At 36.4% G+C, this 21,758-nt stretch overlaps 1 protein-coding gene across 12 annotated transcripts in view; it reads left to right on the top strand.

The window, feature by feature from the left end:
- Nucleotides 1-21,758, top strand: part of LOC141384915 (uncharacterized) — a 547,599-nt gene that overhangs the window by 413,333 nt on the left and 112,508 nt on the right. For 4 of the 12 annotated variants that reach the window (XR_015476321.1, XR_015476320.1, XR_015476322.1 and 1 more), the window contains 3 exons: nucleotides 12,821-12,894; nucleotides 15,664-15,730; nucleotides 18,789-18,893. The exons of 3 other annotated variants lie outside the window; for them this stretch is intronic. Coding sequence is in view for 3 of the 9 variants with exons in the window: in XM_087236790.1 (XP_087092916.1) it covers nucleotides 12,821-12,878; nucleotides 15,664-15,730; nucleotides 18,822-18,893 (197 nt within the window). In the remaining 6 variants the exon portion in view is untranslated. The remainder of the gene's footprint in view (nucleotides 1-12,820; nucleotides 12,895-15,663; nucleotides 15,731-18,788; nucleotides 18,894-21,758) is intronic. 5 more of the 12 variants (XM_087236790.1, XM_087236789.1, XM_087236791.1 and 2 more) reach the window with 4 other exon arrangements.

The raw sequence follows: 21,758 nt of genomic DNA, 5'->3' as shown, positions 1-21,758 counted from the left end.
TACTAGATTGCCGCTAGAAGGGCATCGGCTGCATAAAATGTGAAATAATATGTGGTTCATTCCACTGTGGCAACCTCAAATAAAACGGACTAAGCTGAAGGAAAATGAATGAATGATAATTAATGTATGCTTTTATAATGACCATTGTTGTTCATTAAATATCACCAAATCAAAATAAAAAAAATTTCAATCAAGAAAATGTATATTTTATATAATGACCGTATTTAATACACATATTTGGTATTTAGAAGCAATGAGTGTGGTAAAGCAAATGGCTTCAGTGCAGGTTATTGTTATGACCTTAAATCAATTCTGCTGTATAACACATTATGTCCCAGTGACATTCTCATTAGCCAGCAGAAGTGAACTCAAGCTAAGATGTTGTTGCTTCCTATCATTACAATTGAAATCAGTGGATTTGCAGAGTTTTCAAACAAAGTGTAAATTCTAGTTAGTCTGTCAAACATTAAACATGAGAGTCCTGAAGAAGATATATTAAATTAATGTTACTGTATTTTTCAGTCACCCAAAAAGACTGAAATGGTGACACTTTCATTTAAATACTCAATTTGCCAATTAATTAATCTAAACCATTGTAATTAATCATACTTTCAGCATTTGCTGAGAAAATACATTACATTGTGGCAGGCAAGAATATTATTAATAGACAGTGCAAAGTTATTTTTCCTAGATGAAAATATAAGTTTAACCAATTCAGTACATTTTGAAAACATCCTAAGGAAATGGGTTGTTGTAACCTGTTGCTGTGTGAAATATGAATAAAAGGAGGAAATAGGAATTTGATTTAAATTTAATAAAAAAAAAAAAATCATTAACATCTGATCCATCATTGCATCTTTAGAGAGCAACTAATATAGTTACACATAGACACTGTAAAGAGTGCTTTACACATTGTTTGTTTTATTTCTATTTAAAAAGTCTCACGACTCCTTTAACATTCAGTTGTTTTCTCTCGGTTGTCTCTGAACAGAAGAACAGGTTGTGTGTGCACGACTCTTCACTCATTGTGTGTTGTCTGCTCTCTGGAAATGTGGTTTGGCAAACCGAAGGAGCAGCTGGTGATGCGCTTTGGTGATGGAGGTCAGGGAACAGGAAAATGTGTGTTCTGTATATCTAAAACATTCCAAGTATTAGATTTGGCAGGGATTCATGAATACAGAATTCCAATGTTTAAACACAAACACCGATAGAATAGAGTTCCAGAGCCCCAATATCGGTATGTAATGTATTTTTTAATTATAAAATGTGTAATATTTAAATTATACCCCATTGATGTTCTGTCATACACTCACCGGCCAATTTATTAGGTACACCAACTGTCCAACTGCTTGTTAATGCAAATTTCTAATCAGCCACATGGCAGCAACTCAATGCATTTAGGCATGTAGACATGGTCAAGACGTGGCCGGTGTGTGTATACAGTAAAGTACTGAAAGACATGATTTTCCATGATTTGCATATTCAGTTTTTAGTTGAAGCAAAAAAAAATATATATATTATCCCTATAATATATATATATATGTATATATATATATATATATATATATATATATATATATATATATATATATATATATATATATATATATATATATATATATATATATATTAAAAAAAATATATATATATATGGATATATATATATGGATATATATATATCCAGGATATATATATATATCCAGATGGATATATATATATATATATAAATGAGTACATCCCCTTTTGAAAAAGTATACTTTTATCCATTTAACAGTGAATATAGACAATAATTGTTGGTGCATTTAAACAAAATAAGTTTGTTGAACAGTTATATCCATTCAAATAAGAGTCTGGTCACATACAAACTATAGGATTTTGCATATAAAGCCTTTAAGTTCAATGGAGTTAGTGCAAAAACTAATTATAAACAGCAAAAGTTCACCTAAATTAATTTTTTTTTTTATATATTTCTACAGTTTAGGTCAGAATTATTATCCATCCTGTTAAATTAAAATAGGTTAATTAGGTTAACTAGTCATTAGGGAAGTCATTGTATGACGATGGTTTGTTCTGTTGCTTATTGAAAAACAATATTGCTTAAGATGGCTAATAATATTGACTTTAAAATGAGCACAACAAGTTTGGCTTGACGAGAAATGACCGTTTCTAACTGATCCTGGTTTCTCTCTGGTTATTTTTTTTTTCTCCTTCACTTTCGTCAATTGGTGAAGTTTATTTCTCACAGCTGTCACGACTGTCCTGCTTGGTTTTGGACTTGTGAAGCTGTGCATCGATGGATTTGCTCTTCAGTGTTTGGACCTTCAGCAGTGAAAGTTCAACCACACTGAATTATTCTAAACTGAACTTTAACTCTGAAAACTGGACTGATACAGTTTCAGTTTACTACAACATCCATGTTAAGCTGCTTTGACACAATCTACATTGTAAAAGCGCTATAGAAATAAAGATGAACTGAATTGAACTGAAAAATTCCTTGCTCTGTTAAATATCATTTGGGAAATATTTGAAAACAATCACAGGAGGGTGAATCATTTTGACTTCAACTGTAAATATGGAATATAGGACATATATACTGGAAAATAGGACAAACGTTAATTAATTATACAAATTGAATCCTTTTATTTTATTTTTGGCTGCGATACTCTTCTGTTGAGGTGTCAGAAGTTGTCTTTATCAATTGTGGTACATGAGAACTGCACTTGAGATGAACATGGTCTCTTTGTGGCTTTGAAGCCCGGAATTTAGGATGTCTAAATGGAAAGGCTTTTATCTCAGTTCCCCATGTGTGCGCACGACGGATCGCTGCATTATCCACTTTCTGTTCCGCTGTTATCTGCCATTATATCTAATCATTATCATTATCATCATGCTTGGCGTACCTGCCTTGTTTCGCGTTCTCCTGACGTTGGAACTCTTTTGGTCCTGTCAGTTTTTCGAAGCGTTAACTTTGCTGTGCGACAAAGACTGCAGTGTATAAACACCATTAGCTAAGCAGATGTCTGAATATGTGTGCGGTTTGAGTGGCTTAATGCTTTTGTGTAAGATTCCCTCTGAAGTTTTCTGTCCGCAAAAGTTGTCTGTGCCTGCAAATTGAACTGTAAATCACAAGGCCCATTACACAATGTTCTTGTCCATTATCTGCCGCTGGCCCTGCAGTGTGTGCCGTGCGTGTTCTGGGCTTCCTTGTTGGTAACCCAGCAACCTCTATGGTGCATATGGTCTGATCAGACGGCTTACATCTGCTGTGGTCTGCCACAGAGTCCATCTCAGGACAACAGGCTTTACAGCATCAGGATCAGCCATGCTGACCTCACTGAGCAGGAGGAAGTGTATAATCTCTACAGCACACAGGACAGACCTCATGCTGGTACAGACATCCATGTGTACTGTTGAATTATCATAATTTGCGAGTACTTGAGTCATGACAGAGAGTAATTGAGATGCTTAGGTTGATTCATTATGGCTAGATTACTGTTAACGAATCTGATTGCTCTGGTGATGAGCCACTTTTGAAATAATTGCAAAATGAGACAAAGTCCAATAATTACTTAATTACTTAAAAGGTTTGTCAAACAATTTGAAAGTGTAGATAGACAGATATACAGATATGACAGACGGACTGACAGATGGAAAGAAAGAAAGAAAGAAAGAAAGAAAGAAAGAAAGAAAGAAAGAAAGAAAGAAAGAAGGTTAAAAGTATAGATGGATGGATAGAAAGATAGATATATAGATGGATGGATGGATGGATGGATGGATGGATTGATGGTTGGTTGGTTGGTTGGTTGGTTGGTTGGTTGGTTGGTTGGTTGGTTGGTTGGTTGGTTGGTTGGTTGGTTGGTTGGTTAGTTAGTTAGTCAGTTAGTTTGCTACGCTCTTCTAGTGCTGGACTTTTAGAATTTTATCCTGTAAACCTGATGCGATCTGGCGGCACTTCTTTTAGCCATTATGCTCCAAAAATTTGGAACTGTCTCCCCCTTGAAGTGAAAGAATCCCCAAGTATTCATGTTTTTAAAAAGCGTGTTAAGACACATCTTTTTAAAATTGTGTATGATTAAACAACGCATTTTATCTATTTTGTTGTAGGCTAATGTATGTAATGTAGGGTGTGTGCTTGCATTTGTAAGGACTATTGTGTGTGTGATCATGTGGATATATACTTATATTTTGTGTACAATAATGCTTTTATTTCAGTATATGTGATAAGTTTTTGTGGTCTATTTTAATGCTTTTGTTGTTTTTGAGGCACTTTGAGTTGCATGTATGTTGGAAAAGGGCTATACAAATAAAGTTTATTATTATTATTATTATTATTATTATTATTATTATTATTATTATTATTATTATTATTATTATTATTATTATTATCGAAACAGATAATAAAGAAACTACAAAGACCATGGTTAAACTATGGTTTGTGTATTAAAGTCATAGTTCAATTGTGTATAACTGAGAGTAATTGAGATGTTAGGGTTTATTCATTATAGCTAGATTATTGTTCACAAATCTGATATCTCTGGTGATGAGCCACTTTTAAAATAATTGCAAAAATAACCAGTCCAAAAAGTCCAATAATGCAACTACAAAAAAATACATAAAAGACAATTCGAAAGTATAGATTATAGAAAGATAGACGGACAGACAAATGTGATGGATGGATGGAAAGACAGCGAAAGAAAGAAAAAAGATAGATTGATAGATAGATAGATAGATAGATAGATAGATAGATAGATAGATAGATAGATAGATAGATAGATGGATGGATGGATGGATGGATGGATGGATGGATGGATGGATGGATGGATGGATGGATGGATGGATGGATGGATGGATGGATGGATGGATGGATGGATGGATAGATAGATAGATAGATAGATAGATAGATCATAACAGCTAAACTATAAATATCATGGTTAAACTATGGTTAGTGTATCAAAATACTGGTTAATATGTGCTGTATGTGATTCATAATAGTAGTATTAGATTGTAGAGTACAGTCCAGCCAGTATTTGATATTTTCTATGTGACTTTCTGTTCCCTTTATATGGCTTTGTGATATATTTATAAAGTTCACAGGCCTGTTTCCCCCCATAACTCTTCTCTCTTGCAGCCTTTTTAGCGTATAGTTAATGAGATATGAGGGCTCCTTTACTTTGCCTTTTATAATCTTAACATATTTCCGGCCCCCGGTTGAAGCAAAAATCGGGCTAATTATTCTTCCTAATGCAACTCCATAATCGTAAACGCCTCTGACCTTCTGCCAAGTTTTTCCTCAACTTTGGCTCGCAGTTGTTACAATAAAGCATTCGGGGCCGTTATTAAGTTACCTGACAACCAATTTCCCATTATTAATTTAAGAGAAGCAACACCAACCGCCTCCAGCAGTTCCTACCGGCATTCGGTGCGCCATAATTGCCCATGTTCTTTGCTTATATGTGGCTTCAAGTATTGACCCGGAGCCCCGGCAAATAGGCCACCTACACATCATATGCTAAATCATATCTATCAATCGGAGAGCTATTACAGAGCAGACTGCACGAGCAAGGCCAGTGCTCATGCAGCAGCCAGTTTGCCTTAACCCTGCTAAATGGAAGTCATCCCAGAGATTAATAGAGCTGGCATGAGACATTTTGTTTGCTTTCACCTAGAGGGAGGGCGAGAGCGGCAGAGCAGGACCTACGTGTACTAAAGAGTTTCACTTTTTTTCATTGTGAGCTATGCAAGAAAGAAGAATCTGTCTTTCACCTTCCGGATCCAATATTTAATAAGCAGTTACAAATGAGGACCGCTTGGTACGAAGGTCATCGATTAATGAATCAATTAATCACCTAATCGTTTGACCAAGCTTCTGATGACCCTCTAAATGAATATGTTGTCAGATAGCAGCATTGTTCAGATCGTTCGGAAAGGACTCTTAGAATTTATGACACTTTTTTGATGAGTTTAACACAGCAGATAAATAGATGGATAGACAGACAGAGAGAGATAGATAGATAGATAGATAGATAGATAGATAGATAGATAGATAGATAGATAGATAGATAGATAGATAGATAGATAGATAGATAGATAGATATATAGAAAGAAAGAAAGAAAGAAAGAAAGAAAGAAAGAAAGAAAGAAAGAAAGAAAGAAAGAAAGAAAGAAAGAAAGAAAGAAAGAAAAAAGGAAAGAAAGAAAGAAAGAAAGAAAGAAAGAAAGAAAGAACAGGTACTTGACTGGCCTGTCTACAGTCCTGACCTGTCTCCGATAGAGAATGTGTGGCACATTTTAAAGCGCAAAATGCAACAATGACTGCCACTTACTGTTGCCCATCATAAGACTCGTTTGCTTGAAGAATGGGAAAAAATTACACCTGAAAAACTTGGTGTCTTCAGTTCCTAAATGTATTTTAAGTGTTGTGAAAAGGAATGGCAACATTACAAAGTGGTAAATGCTTTACTGTTCCAACTGATTTCGAGAGAAGCACTTGATATGATCGATTACAGCTGGTCCTTGTTGCTAATCATTAGCTAGCCTATTTGATCATCCCAAAAGTACCACAAATATCCTGCCTTAACTTCATTCCTTATCTTTGTTTTGGACTCCCTCACTCTATACTTCCCTTTTCCCTCCTTCTCAATTCTAGGATCTATTGGCACGGCGGCTCAGTGGCTGGTGCTGGAGGGCCAATGGTTCAAGTTCTAATTGAGCCATTCGGTACTCTCTGTGTTTGCATGTCCTTCCGTGTTCGTGTGGGTTTTCTCTGGGTACTCCGGTTTCCTCCCACAGACACAATGTGACATAAGCGAATTGTAATAATAGTCACAAGCACTTAACACATACATACTGAATCAATTCTTACAGAACCACCATATTAACCAAATATAGGTACAAAAATGAACTGAGGGGCTCTCAAGAAATACCTGATCTTGTATCCATCCTAATGGTCACTGACCAGGAGGAAACCTTGGGCTCATCTATCTCCAAGCTCAGGGTTCTCTCCTGGGACAGCATGCCGATAGATAGATAGATAGATAGATAGATAGATAGATAGATAGATAGATGATAGATAGATAGATAGATAGATAGACTCTTAATATAAGACACTTTATTTGGATGAGTTTAACACAGCAGGCTTTTGATAAATCTAGATGTGCGTCGTGGTAAATTCTGGCAGCTAGATTATTAGTTAATTAATGCTAGACGTAAGAGTCCTTGAATCATAATGGTGTGTGAAAATCAATTACTGCTCCAGATTTTTAGTGTTTTCCCTTCTGAATTTTTTACATAAAAAGCGCACACATCAAGAGCGACGTGCAGATGTCCACAAAATAATTAGCATTTAGCCACCTGTGGATGCTAATTATAATAGTACTGCTAGACTAGTTTGTATCCGAAGTTGTAAATAAAGTAAAGATTACAATTTCAGTTTGTTTGCTTTAACGGTTTGTGTAATTCAATCTGCTGCTTGGTGATTCTTTGATGTTTGTGAAACTGACTAACAATTTGTGAGAAAAATGACCATGTTTTTAATGTACTTATTAACATAAAATAAGGAATAATGCAGTCTGATAAAGGCAGAAGTGTATTCAGGCTTTTGCATCACACTGAAAGTGTTTAAGCTACTTGCAAAGCTACTTCTCACCAAATTAAACAATTGTATGCCAAACCGTGTGTTATGTGTATTTTCATTCATTCATTTTCTTTTCGGTTTAGTCTCTTTATTAATCTGGAGTCGCCAAAGAGGAATGAACCACCAACATATACAGCTCGTTTTACATAGCGGATGCCCTTCCAGCTGCAACCCGTCTCTGGGAAACATCCATACACACCCATATACTATGGATAATTTAGCCTAGCCAATTCCCCTGTACCACATTTCTTTGGACTGTGGGAATAATACACCCCCCACTCTCCTCTAACTTAAACTCCTCGCAATAACTGCACTGTTTAACATTTGCACATTCACTGCACCACATTGAACTGTTTACTTATTGAACTGTACATACCCACTGCATATGGGCATTTGTAATTATGTACACACCCACTATACATATACAATTGTAATCATGCTTATTTATCTGCATACTACTGATTATTAATAGCAACCTGTACATATATTCATATATTGTAACATATACACTTATAATCATGTTTATCTATCCCTGTACATATATTCATATATTGTAACATATACACTTGTAATCATGCTTATTTATCTGCACACTACTGATTACTAATAGCAACCTGCACATATATTCATAGATTGTAAATCTGTTCATAGCTTATCCAACCTGTATATAATGTTCATAGCACATCCATCTGTAAATATTACCATAGTTTTCTATAACTGCACTTTATAACTTATTCCTGTATCCTGCACTTGCTGCTATTGCACTGCTGGTTAGACCTAAACTGCATTTCGTTGCATTGTACTTGTACATGTGTAATGACAATAAAGTTGAATCTAATCTAATCTAATCTAATCTAATAAATGGAGCACCTGGAGGAAACTCACGGAAACACAGGAAGAACATACAAACTCCACACAGAAACGCCAACTGACCCAGCTGAGACTCGAAACAGCGACCTTCTTGCTGTGAGGCAACAGCACTACCTACTGCACCACTGCGTCGCCCCTACGTGTACTATAAATGTCCTGTTTTTGGAGCCATTGTTTTTTTAGGAACCTTCATTGAATAGCATACTTTTACATAACATGACTGACCACATCTGAACAGAATGAAGAATTCCAGAGAACTGTGTATTAATAGTTTGAATGTGAACAAATGAGATGGATCACACAAATAATGCCTGGATCATATTATGTTATTTGTGTCACTGAACTAATTTTGTTGTTGTTGTTGTTGTTTCGTTTTTTGGATGAAAGGGGCAGAAATACCTAGCCCAAGCAAAACAACTTACAATATAAGTATACAGACATTATTACAGTCAGTAATACACCACATATCATTTTGTGGTTACCTTAGAGTTTATTATTATTAATCACATTTTTATATTTTGTTTAACATGAACTTTTTTAAAAAGGAATTTTGCACAAAAGATTGCACCTGTAAAATATCAAACTTTTGAAAGTTTGGTTGATTTATAGAAGGGGTATTCTGAACAGTGTTGGTAACTTTTTAAAGTAGTGCATTACAACATTGAGTTAATCCCTCAAAAAAGTAAATAAGTGCCTAGTAACTTAGTTACTTTTTATGGAAAGTAATGCGTTATATTACTTTTGAGTTACTTTTGTGTTACTTTTCCTTACCTGTCTGAGGTTTGATCTCTTTCAGAGCTTGCAGGTGTTTTTTTTAACCTTTTTTTGTAGAGAAGCTCTGCATTATCTGTATATACAGATTAATGACAGCATGTAATATGTTTGCTGCTTTTGAATGTTTTGTGTTATTAGTTAATTCACTGTCCATTAGGATAAAGACTGCAATAAAGCGTTAGAGTACTAACAAGAAATCATAATAATGAAAAAGACAAATACAGATTTTAAACCTTTAAAATGTTTAATAACAAAATCTTCAAAAACTTTAAACCTCAAATATCACACATTTTGTAGAAAAGAATGAGTTTATACCACAACAAAGCTGCATATTTCTGCTAAATCTTTTCCCTACAGAAATGTACTGTAAATGCTTTGTTTTTGCACACTGGATTTTACTGTCTGCGTAATCTACAAGAAGCCACAGATGCGCTGAGAGTTTAACCTGTGTTTCACCCTGAACATTCCTGTGTGGGTGTTTGTTTTGGGTGCATATCTGTGTTTAGAGACTGTTTTAGAAGCATGACTCTGATATCTGCTTCTGAGGGCCATGGATCAGTATAAATGTTTTGAGGTGAAGATAAAGGGCTTAGGGTTTGTAGCATCTGGTGTGTCAGGAGGACTCCTGGCCTTCTGGTGGGACGGTCAAATCAGTTCCCCTAACAAGGTTGACCTCAAGCGGCAAATTAAGTTCTATAAAGCGGATCAGAGGCCGGCCATCACTTTGGGTGGCAGGAATATTGTAGCACGTAATGGGACCATCACCAGCTGAGTGCACACTAAGGTTCATGTCTGAGACAAAGTCTGTTTGATTTTTATAAGTAGTTAATTCATAATTTATTAAAGAATAGATTACAAATACATTCAGAATATCTAGAGTAGTAATGTAAATCTTTTATTGAATATATGTATTATCTCATCTCTTTATATATATATATATATATATATATATATATATATATATATATATATATATATATATATATATATATATATATATATAAATTACTTGATTTTTATATTATATACAAATTTTCAACTCTTTTCTGTCTTATTTGCAAGTTATGGTAAAAACAGCAGGAGGAAAACACAATAACAACAAAATAGCTTGCTTAATTTATTTGTTTCTTTGCTCTATTGATTATATTAGTCACAGTATTTCAATCTTCATCAAATTTAATAGAATTTATAATAATACGCATTTCAATATTGTTCTTTCATTTTTCCAACTTCAGACTTTTGCATCAAAATGTACATTTATAAATGTAAATAAATGTATTATTTATGTTATAAAATGCACAAAACATTAAATTTATATATGTAACCCACTGGTCCTACTGCACCAATCCCCTTCTGAGCTGGGATCAAACAAGTAATTCTTGGTATGGGAGTCAGTTGCTCTAACAAAGAGGCTAAAGACCGTGGTCCCTAACGTCTTTCACAAGAGCACCTTAAGAGGTCAGAGGAGTGAGGTTTACCTGCATAGCACTTCACTAGCTGGCCTTTGTTGCACTGACCCCCCTAAACCTGACTCCCATCCTGGATGAGCTCCCACATCTAACCCACCGGTCCTATTGCACCCATCCTGGTCTAAGCTAGGATCGAACCCCAGATTCTTTGTTTGGCAGTCAGTTGCTCTAAAAAGAAGGCTTAAGACCATGGTCTAAAGCGTCTGTTGCTAGAGCACCTTTAAAGGTCAGAGGAGTGAGGATTACCTGCATAGTACTTTGCTAGCCTGCCTCTGTTACACTCACCCCCTTAAACCTCACTCCTATCCCGGACAAGCCCCCACATCGAACCCACCGTTCCTACTGCACCCTTCCCTTTCTGAGCTGGGATCGAACCGGCGATTTTTGTATGGGAGTCAGTTGCTCTATCAAGCAGGCTAAAGACCATGGCCTCTCGCTCTGTCGCTAAAGCACCTTTAGACATCAGAGGAGTGAGGTTTACTTGCATAGCACTTTGCTAGCTGGCCTCTGTTACACTCACCCTCCTTCTGAGATAGGATTGAACCAGCGATTCTTTGTATGGGAGTCATTTTCTCTAACAAGCAGGCTAAAGACCATGGCCCCCAGTGTCTAGAGCACCTTTAGAGGTAAAAAGAGTGAGGTTTAAGGCTGATTTATACTTCTGCGTCAAACGCCGGCGTATGCTACGGCGCTGACGCATAGCCCTTCGCCGTGGCCGTCTCCGTCACTGACGTGCACCTCTCAAAAAATGTAACTACACGTCGCAACGATGCGTAGCGTAAGCTCTGTGATTGGTCGGCTTGGTAGCGCTGACGAGTCTGGGCGGGACCGAGAGCCGCGCGAATGGCGCGAGCGATTGTTTACAAGTGTGGAGTCCCGTGAAGGTGCTCCGGATGGAAAGTTTTGTTTTGTGTTTACCTCATAGTTAAAGTTGTTGCACGTCCGCCAGTTCCTGCCTCAAAATGAGCGAGTTTGAGCCACTTGTACATCCCGGAAGTGTTCAGGAAAAGCAAAAAAGCAGCGAGGAAACTCGACATAGAGGACAATTTCCACCTCACTGCCAACTAGCGTTTCGGAAGTGTTAATGCAGACCAACAGAGACAGCTCACAGAAGTATAAATGCACAGCCACACAAGTTGCATGCGCCGTGGGTTACGCCGGTCACTTGATGCAGAAGTATAAATCAGGCTTTAGCTGCATAGCACTTTGCTAGATGGCCTTCGTTACATAAAGGATTTCATCACTTTCCTTCTGCTTAGTTGCCACAGCAGAATTAACCGCCGATTACTCATATGTTCATATTAATATTCATATTACTGTTTGTTTTTGCCCTTCCAGCAACAATCTTTTGCTTTATTTATTGTTGTTATAATATTGTATTTGCTTCATTTACTTTTTTCATTTATATAAATATTATTTTCGCCCTCCTTCTATCAGTTTTCTTCATTTGCATCACAACATACATTCGCCAAATGCACACACACACACACACAGACACACACACGAACACACACACACACACACACACACACACACACACACACAAACACACACACACACACACACACACACACACACACACACACACACACACACACAGATAAGCTCTTAAAATAGACACATAAGCACAAACAGACAAAAGTAGAATTTATGGCATGATGCAATACCCAAATAATAACCCGAGTGTGTATACAGCAACAAAAGCTCCAGACACACTTGTTTCTCTCCTAAATGAAAACTTGTTTATTGGCGTAATAATTGCAAAGGTAAAAGGTCTCTCTCCCTCCCTCTCTCTCTCTCTCTCTCTCTCACTCTCTCTCTCTCTCTCTCTCACTCTCTCTCTCTCTCTCTCTCCCTCGCTCACCCTCTGGGAGGTTTAAATTGTTTGTCCTTGCTCTCTTTCTCCCTCGCTCTCTCTCTCAGTCATTGGCCTGGCTGTGTTTCTGTATCCCTAATGAGACAGTCCTGTCCTAACCTGACACAGCAACTTACTTCTGGCTAACCACTAATGAGCAATATGAGGTGCTCCACTCGTTTATTTACACCCTCGTTCTCTCTCTTTCTCTTTCTCCAGCATCACAGAGCCTGCAGAGCTTTGCTGTGAGGTCATAGGGACAGCAAATAAAAGCAGAGTGAGTAAATGACAGGGTAAGTGGAAGTACCCCAGCAGTCATTACCCATGAGTCTTCAGTGATACAGTCATCTCTGATTGGCTCGCCCACAAAAATGGCTCCTAGCATGCCGTGTCGTGTTGTGTTGTTTTTTCGTTTTGTTTTGCAAGCACGAGGCAATAACTCATGCGCGCACTTTGGCTTAAGGCAGAGCGTCATCTGACATGTGGGGAAATTAATTTGCTTAAAGTATCAACTTGAGGCTACAGTAAACTCTCGCAGAGTGTTGTGTTTTGTTGATTGGTGGAGGCTAAATGATATTTGATCGTTGGAAGATGAAACTCTGTAAATGTGTGTGTTATACTGTTAGAACACAATGTACAGTGAGGGAAATAAGAATTGAACGCGTCACCATTTTTCTCAGAAAACATATTTCTAAAGGTGCCGTTGACTTGAAATGTTCACCAGTGTTGGTTAAGTAACTTTTAAAAAGTAATAGATTACAAATTACTGACTACTACAGGAAAATTGAAATCTGATTACATTACCAATTACTTAATGTAACAAGTAATCAGATTACTAATTCTTTTACTTTGAAGCTACTTTTAAAACATATAAAATATACTTATAAAAATACAAAAATAAACTGCAGCTCTTTTAGTAATTTATTATTCACTGAAAAACATCACAATGGGTTAAACACAGCAGCTTGAAAACACTTTTGCCCAAAACTTAAAATTCTCTTAGCATTCAATTGTTCCAAACCTGTGTCCTTTTATTAACACAAAAGAAGAAAGGAAGAAAATTGAATACCTGTAACCATTGACATCCATAGTCAACCCAAGCTCATTCTGGAAACGTAGACCCGCAGACATTTCTGGAGACCGCGATTTACGTGGCCGGAGGTACGTAAGGCCGCGTTTAGTTTTTTCCGAGCGAACGCTGCGGGGCAGTGTGGCGCCGCTCCGCCCCTCGTCTTCGCGCTCCGCCTCCGAGTGGAGGGCTTTCCCGATGCAACCAGTTTGTCCGCCCAAGTGTTAAATGCATTTCAGTAGTTCAGCACTTACTCTTTGTGTCATTCCATTGTTATTACGCATAACTAATGTTTCAGCTTTGTTTGTTGTTTTGTTTTGTTTAATTTTTATGCTCGTATTGTTCATTTCCATGTCAACACTCCCTTAAGAAATATTATTCTCAGGAAAAAAACATGATGTATAAAATCAGTCAATAGAGCTCAGAATGGTCTTTCTGTTATTTGTTTTCTGTAAATGCTTCTGTGTTAACTGAAGCTAGGAGAAGATTCGCTGTTTTGCCAGAAGGATGTGGATATTTTCTGGTAATTAACAGGATTAGCTAATCGAGCCATTTTTTTCTGAGGTCAATGTCTTAGCTTTGTGTTATCTGCAACCGTTTGGTCTTTTTCTGTTCCAAAATACTAATAGGCCTGTAAACAAAGCAGTAGCTGAGTCTGGTGTGAAAGAACTAGATAAATCCCAGACCTGTAGGGGACTTTGAATTGCTAACAGATCAGTCTGCTGGTAATTTCTGCAATTTTTTCTGCTTTTTACTTAAAAAATAAAATGATTTTGGAATGTTTATTTTCACAATAAATATGTTCTAAATAAATAGGAATAAATAGCAAAAGAGACATTTTAATAACACAAAGCACAAGCAGCAAACACATTGTTTAACTGAGAACTCTTTACAATAAGGTTGTTTTAGTTAATGTTAGTTAATACATTTACTAACATGAACAAACAACCAACAACACATTTATTACAGCGTTTGCTCATGTGTAGTTAAGAGAAATAAAGTAATTCATTGTTAGTTCATGTTGACTCACGGTGCGTTACTAATGTTAACAAGCATGAGATTGGATGTTAACATTTATTATTAACATTTATTAATCAATGTTGAACTATGATTAATAAATGCTCTACAAATATTGTTTATAATTAGTTCATGTCAGTACATACATTAACTAATGAAACCTTATTATAAAGTGTGACCGTTTCTTTCAACTCATGCTCATTCTGATTACGTACCCCTATGGGAGAGCACAAACTACTTCTCAGTTTTTGTTTTCTAAGAATGCATCAGAGGCCACTGTGTACGCTTTTTGAGATCTCAAAGATGAACTGCAGCCATACGTAGCTCTGGCTACGTAATTCAACGAAAATTTATAATGGGCTACGTTTTCAGAATGGAAAACATTTCAGAATCTATTGGTTTAATTCACTGTAAGTTTCAATAGATGGATCATGGAAGCTTGTTAATGTAATAAAACATATATTTCAATTTTTAAAAAAAATGTATTGTGAGTTTATAACTCACAATTCTGTTTAAAAGTCAAAATTACAAAAAAGCTTGTAAATGTGCAGTTTTTTTTTTTTGAAAGTGCTTTTTCTAGAAGCTTTTTTATAAAGGTTGTCTCAGTAGAAATATATAAACAAGCAAAATTGTTTGATTTGTGATATTAAAAAAGTCACTATTTATTTATTTATTTATTTATTTACTTATTTATTTATTTATTTATTTATTTATTTATTTATTTATTTATTTATTTATTTATTTATTTATTTATTTTGGTGTTGTTGTTTATTTTGTTGTTGATGGAATTTTTCAACCCAAGCTCATTCTGAAAACAGCCCTGCGGACGTTTCTGGAGACAATTTCCGTGGCTGGAGTTACGTATGGCTGCATTTCATTTTTTCAAGCGAACGCTACGGGGCAGTCCTCTTTGCACTCGCCAGCTGACGGCTCACCTCCTTGCGGAGGGCTTTCCCCTTTTTTTTCTTTTGTGCAGAGGCCCAGAGGGGAGCCGGCCGCGACGACCGGGTTCGAGTCCGGGGAAGAGCGATTCCAGAAACCAGGTAAGACAAAAGACAGAATCCAAAAAATAAAGCGAACGAGTTCATAACGGAGCGAGAATGCGGTGAAATCCAAAACCACAGTCAAAATCAGACGAGGGCTTTTCTTTTCCTGGACGGCTTTTGTAAATCGTTGCTTATGTTTAGGGAAGGAGGAGGAGGAGGGTGGGTCGGCCAATTGGCCGGCCGCCCAGTCAATCGTTCAGTCATTCAGTCAGTCAGTCGGACAGGCAGTCACTCGACAGCAGCCTCCGCCGGCTTTACGCAAGAACAGCACGGGCATGAACGGTGCTCACGAGAGGCATTTGACATGCGAAAATGCTCGCACAGCGGCCTCTCACTGATTCGCGAAAACAAAAACTGCACAAATACATACCTCCCAGGACGTATATCGCGGTCTCCAGAAACGTAGGAAATTACATGGTCATTTTCACTGTATTTGCTATTATATTTTTCTTCTGGAAAATATTTATGTTTTACTTTTAGTTTTGCAGAAAAAAAATCTACACTGTAAAACCTAAAACATTAAGGTAACACAAACCATTTCAGGAAACTAATTGCAATAAATCATTTAAGTTCAAAAACTAATCCTAATGAGTACTGTGAACGTAATCCATTTGAGTAATTAAAGCAATTTAAGCAGAGTAAAACCCAATAAATGAAGAGAACTCAAACCAACCGAGTATTGTAAACCCCAATAATTTTAAGGCAACTCAAACTGTTTAAGTAAAACTGATTGCTGCAAACCATTTGAGTTAAACGAATCTATATGAGTACTGCGAACTTACTCCGTTTAAGTTGAAGTAATGAGGTATAAACTTTCGGTAAATTTCAAGTAATCTACCATCATTTAATTTGATAAAGTTGACTTTTGGTTTTACAGTGTATTAAAATAAATAAATAAAAATTTGCCTTTCTACCTTATCTTTGTTTCTGAAGAATCCCTCCTTCCACCCAATCTCCTCCTTTTCCTCCCTTTACCAAGGGGAGCTCCTGAAACCTACCTGATCTCTGACCCCCTTATATGCTTACTGACCAGGCGGGAGCCCTGGGCTCAATTATTTCTGAGCTCAGGGTTCTCTTCCGGGACAGCATGCCAAATCTGCTAATAGCGTCAAAGAAATCTAATTTTTTTTTTTTTCAGTTGTAAACTTGCCTAGTTAACCTAATGAATTAAGTCTTAAAATGGCACTTTAAGCTAATTTCTAATGTCTTGCAAAATAGATAGAATAATATGTATTGCCTTCATCCAAAGATAATAATAAAATAGTTATTAGGAATCAGTTAGCAAAATTATTATGTTTAAAAATCTGTTAAGAAAAAACTCATTTGCATTTTGCTGTTAAGTTTGTGTTTAACTGTATGTGTTAGAAACATGTTCATCATAATAATGTGCCTGCTTAATGCAAACATGTTCATGCTTCTGTAACTGGCACCACTGAATTCATAGCTTTCATTCAGTGGTAGTCCATCATGATAAAATACACTATAAAGTCAGGTAGCTTTGCTTGAAAGCATCTGCTAAGTGTAAACACACCGATACATGTAAGTGCAATTAACGTGCGTTTATGATCTAACATATTTCTCCTGTGCTTGTTCTGCCCAAGGCGACTTATCATGTATCTGTGCATTTTTCTGTGTGCATGTATATGTGTGTGCGTATGTGTGTGTGTGTGTGTGACAGTATCACAGCGCATTCCCTTACATGCAAATGAAGTGTATGCATGAAGTGATTTAAGTGTAGGCAACAGATTGTGAATTACCACAGCAGCGCAGCAGTTGTATCTCACACACAGCTGCTGTTCTCCAGCATCTCCTCTTTGGTCTGGCTAACAGTCAGAGGCAAGCCTTTATACATTGCGTCTTTCGCAGGGAGATGAGCTGTGTGCGTGTGCGTGTGTGTGTGTGCGCGCGTGAATGCATTAGGCTTAAATAGAGAGACAAGTCTTGTGTTTTCTTTGTTTGTAGTGTAATGGTTGTGGAAAGCTGTCAGAAGTGGTTGGATCTTGTTTTATTCTTTCATAGGGAGGCAAGACTTACAGTTTTTATTCTTTCACATTCTCTTTCCTCTATTCCCCTGTTGTTTCTTGTTTATTCTTCATTTGTGTGTGAGTGTATGTGTGCATGTGTGAAAATGTAGTTCCTGTTGATGTCACACTTGCGGAAAATAGGAAGAAAAAAATTGGAATTTGCTCAACTATGGAAGCAGAACGGATGCTGATTTAAAAATAGCATGTGTGTTTGTTTGTAGGGATTTTTACACAGTATCGTGTGTGAAATGGTTTTGGCCATTTGAATGCATAATGGCTTGGAAGTGGGATGTGTATGGATCAACAATGCTGCCATTTTTCTTTGTGCATGACCATTTAGAGTTCCAGTGACAATAACTTCTTTATATGTGCTTTAAGTGTTAAATTACATATTTAGTTTTAGTTTCATTTAATAATAATAATAATAATAATAATAATAATAATAATAATAATAATAATAATAATAATAATAGTAATAGTGTACTATCTATTTATTTAATAGTATTGTATGTGTCCACTTTAATCTCATTGTTTGTCTCAAATTTCTCTCTAGTGCCATTCGTGCCTGCTGTTCTTGCGTAAATCCACCAGAGGCCGCTGTAGAATGACTGACTGATTGACGAACCAACTGACCAACCGACCAATAACCCCACCAACCGCCTTCCATAAACCCAACCGATAGTGTTTTTAAAAGCACCAGTTGATCCACACACTTCCTTCCCTAAACCCAACTTTTAGTGTTTTCAAAAGCACAGAGTGATACACCCACCCCTTTCCCTAATCCCAACCAATAGTGTTTAAAAAACACAGATTGATACACCCACCCCATTTCCTAATCCCAACCGATAGTGTTTTGAAAAGTACAGATTGATCCACCCACCCCTTCCCTAAGCCCAACTGATAGTGTTTCAAAAGCAATCCAGAAAAAGAAAAGTTTTCGCTGCTGCCTGCTTTTTACCACATTTTCAGATCTTACCACTTTCTCACCCTGCTATTTACTTGTTTATTTAATTTTTTGTGTTTTGTTTTAGTTTTACCTGCTTTCTGAAATCATTCTTTACCAGACTCTCATCGTCATGGTCAAGTCCTCTTTGCATCTCGAGACCGACCTGCATGGGGAGTTACTGGGCAAAATGGTAAAAGCAGAAAAACCATCCACACGAACGTAAGCGGTTAGTTGGTAGCACAAAAAGAAATAGAAGCTGTCTGCGGCATCAAACTGCCCCATAGAATTTTTTTAAAGACGGAATGCAGCTATACATAGCTCTGGCTACATAATTTGCGCTTTCCTGGAATGCATACAGGGTTACGTTTTCAAAATGAGCCCGTGTTCCAAGACACACACACACACACACACACACACACATCTATATAATACACAAAAGAAAAGAAAGAAAAATATAAACCAAAATTACACCAACAAAAAGGCTTATCTGTATTTTAATCTAATATTCATTATAACCTTCCATCTTATTCATCAATCAACACACTTTCAACTCCACCACATTTTAGGAACAATTTAAAAAATCCCCAAACTCTCTCAAAAACCTTGCATTTTTTACACTTTATATATGTTAAAAAGTTCCCTGTAGGATTTTTTCCAGCTGTGGTGGCAGGCCTTTTACACAGATCTCCCAACTACCTGACGTTATTTTAATGACAAATGCCATGAGCGCAGAATTACAAGTCCAGATCACATTCACTTAATATGAGCATGTGAATCTCTTTGCTTGATTGCTCATTTCCTCTGTTCATGCAGAAAAAATTTTGCATACCCTCAAATATACGCTGCTTGATTACAGAACAGTTTGCTCTATTATAGTTCACTTACCTTTTTATACGTTTTAGTGCAATTATAACCTGCTATATAATATATATATATATATATATATATATATATATATATATATATATATATATATATATATATATATATATATATATATATATATATATATATTTTTTTTTTTTTTTTTTTTTTTTTTTTTTAATGGGAAGCTGTAATGTAGCTGTGGCAGAAATTTTGGTATGGTGCAGGCCATGAAAGAACAAGTGTAGCGGAAACCATGTGTTTTTCATTGTCATATTTATAACTATTTCATTCAGCCAAGATCCTCTATTTGGTGGCCATAAATGTAGAAATTAACCATTTAAGTTCGAATAATACATACAGTATGTTTATAAATATTATTTATTTTTTAGCTTTGTTTTCTTGGGCTATGAATGAAATAAATAAAATCAGTGGTGACTTGTTTTGATTTTAGCTTAGTACAATTGATTCCTTTTTAATTATTAGTCTCAGGGTAACTATAATATTTAAATTAAACATTTACAACATCTTATTTTTACTTTAGACTTTGGTTTGCAGTTATAATGATGTTATTGTGCAATTATTTGTATATAAAATCTCCAATAAGGAAAATGTTAGCATCCCTTCAACCGTACAGAGCACATGCGATTTGAAAGGGATGGATGGATGGATGATGAAAGCGCTGTTTTCAATTCAGTCCATTGTTAACAGTAACACTGTTTCTTTGGAATAGATACAAGTTTGCAGTGACAGACCACAAACACATTCAGTTTAATCAGCCTGACTGAATCCAGATGATTGAAGCAGTTCATAGCTAGATTTTTGAGGTGTGGGTTCTGTTATACATCTTGGATCAAATCACATTGGCTGTGACTGAACTGCTTCAGTGTTTGTATGTGTGGATTTATTTGTGCGTAGGTTTTTTTTTACACATCTCTCTGTTCCCCTGCTTTATTGTTTGTGTGTTTGTATGTGTGATACGACTAGTAATTGTTTCCTGAGAGAAACACTGGACAGGTATGAACGAAGTCCGTCAGACACCTTCAAAACATATTAACTCACACAAACAAGCTTTCTGCTCATTAGCGCGTGTTGTGGATTTTCCTGCACGCGCTGATCATTTACAGATGCGCCTCGGTTTGTTTGTGTCTCAGAAACACACGACCAATGTTTTATGAGCATCTCATACTTTCTGCTAATCTTTAGTCATTTTTCCTGTGCGTTTGCGCTCTGTCTATTGACTTTAGTAGCAATAAAAGGAGAAGATAATCTACAAATATTGTTGTGAAAACTCATATTACTGAAAGTTTGGGCTTTCAGAATGATTGCAGCACCAGGTTTGTTCTCTAAAGCTAAAAGCAATAATTTTATATTAACCAATTTTAGATGTTTCGTAGTGTTTTGATGTTATTTAATTACATGTGTATTTCAGAGCGTTACCTGCATACTTATTATTAAAGCCTGGAAAGTGTTTTTTTTTCCTGTCCAACATCAGTACATCCAGATTGTCTCAGTTTCCACTGTTTATTATAGTGTCTCCAGCATTATTCCACGGAGATGATTTGGTTTGTTTGCTATGCTTAATCATAACTAGGAGTAAAATTAGAGTTTGCCAGTCAGAAATTTAATTGTAGTACTGTGGGAGACTTTGATAAACAGCAATACACATTATTTCAAAGATTTCAGTCTAGAGGATATCCGCAAAGTTACTTGAATGATGGATTAAGGTAAATAATTTACATCGACAAGATATTTTGAAAACATTAAAACCTACTAAAAAACTAAAAGAGTTTTCAGTAAATTGCTCAATAACATACAGTTAAAGTCAGAATTATTCATATACCTTAGAATTTTAGGGTGCTTCCACACCTACACTTTTGTTTCGGAACCTGTCTCGTTTGCCCAGTTAGCATGGTTCGTTTGGCATATGTGAAACCACCAATCGCTCTCGGATCCGCGCCAAATCAATCGCTCCGAGATTGCTTGAGTGAGGTGGTCTCGGCTCGACTGAAACGAACTCTGGAGCGGATCGATTGCAGTGAGAAAGCGATGTGATCCGAGCGCGGTTATATCACAGTGTTTTATGGATATGTAATAGGCATAAGGTTATATGAGGAGAGAATTATGAGTAGGGCGGGAAGTTTTGCGAGTCTCAGGATGCCCGCAAACGAGTGATAATCTCCCGGTAATC

Source organism: Danio rerio, chromosome 1, assembly GCF_052040795.2.
Source record: "Danio rerio strain M-AB ecotype USA chromosome 1, GRCz13ab, whole genome shotgun sequence".
NCBI classification, from domain to species: Eukaryota; Metazoa; Chordata; class Actinopteri; order Cypriniformes; family Danionidae; genus Danio; species Danio rerio.
The sequence above is the reverse complement of the archived record's forward strand: the minus strand, read 5'-3'. Positions and strand labels throughout refer to the sequence as shown.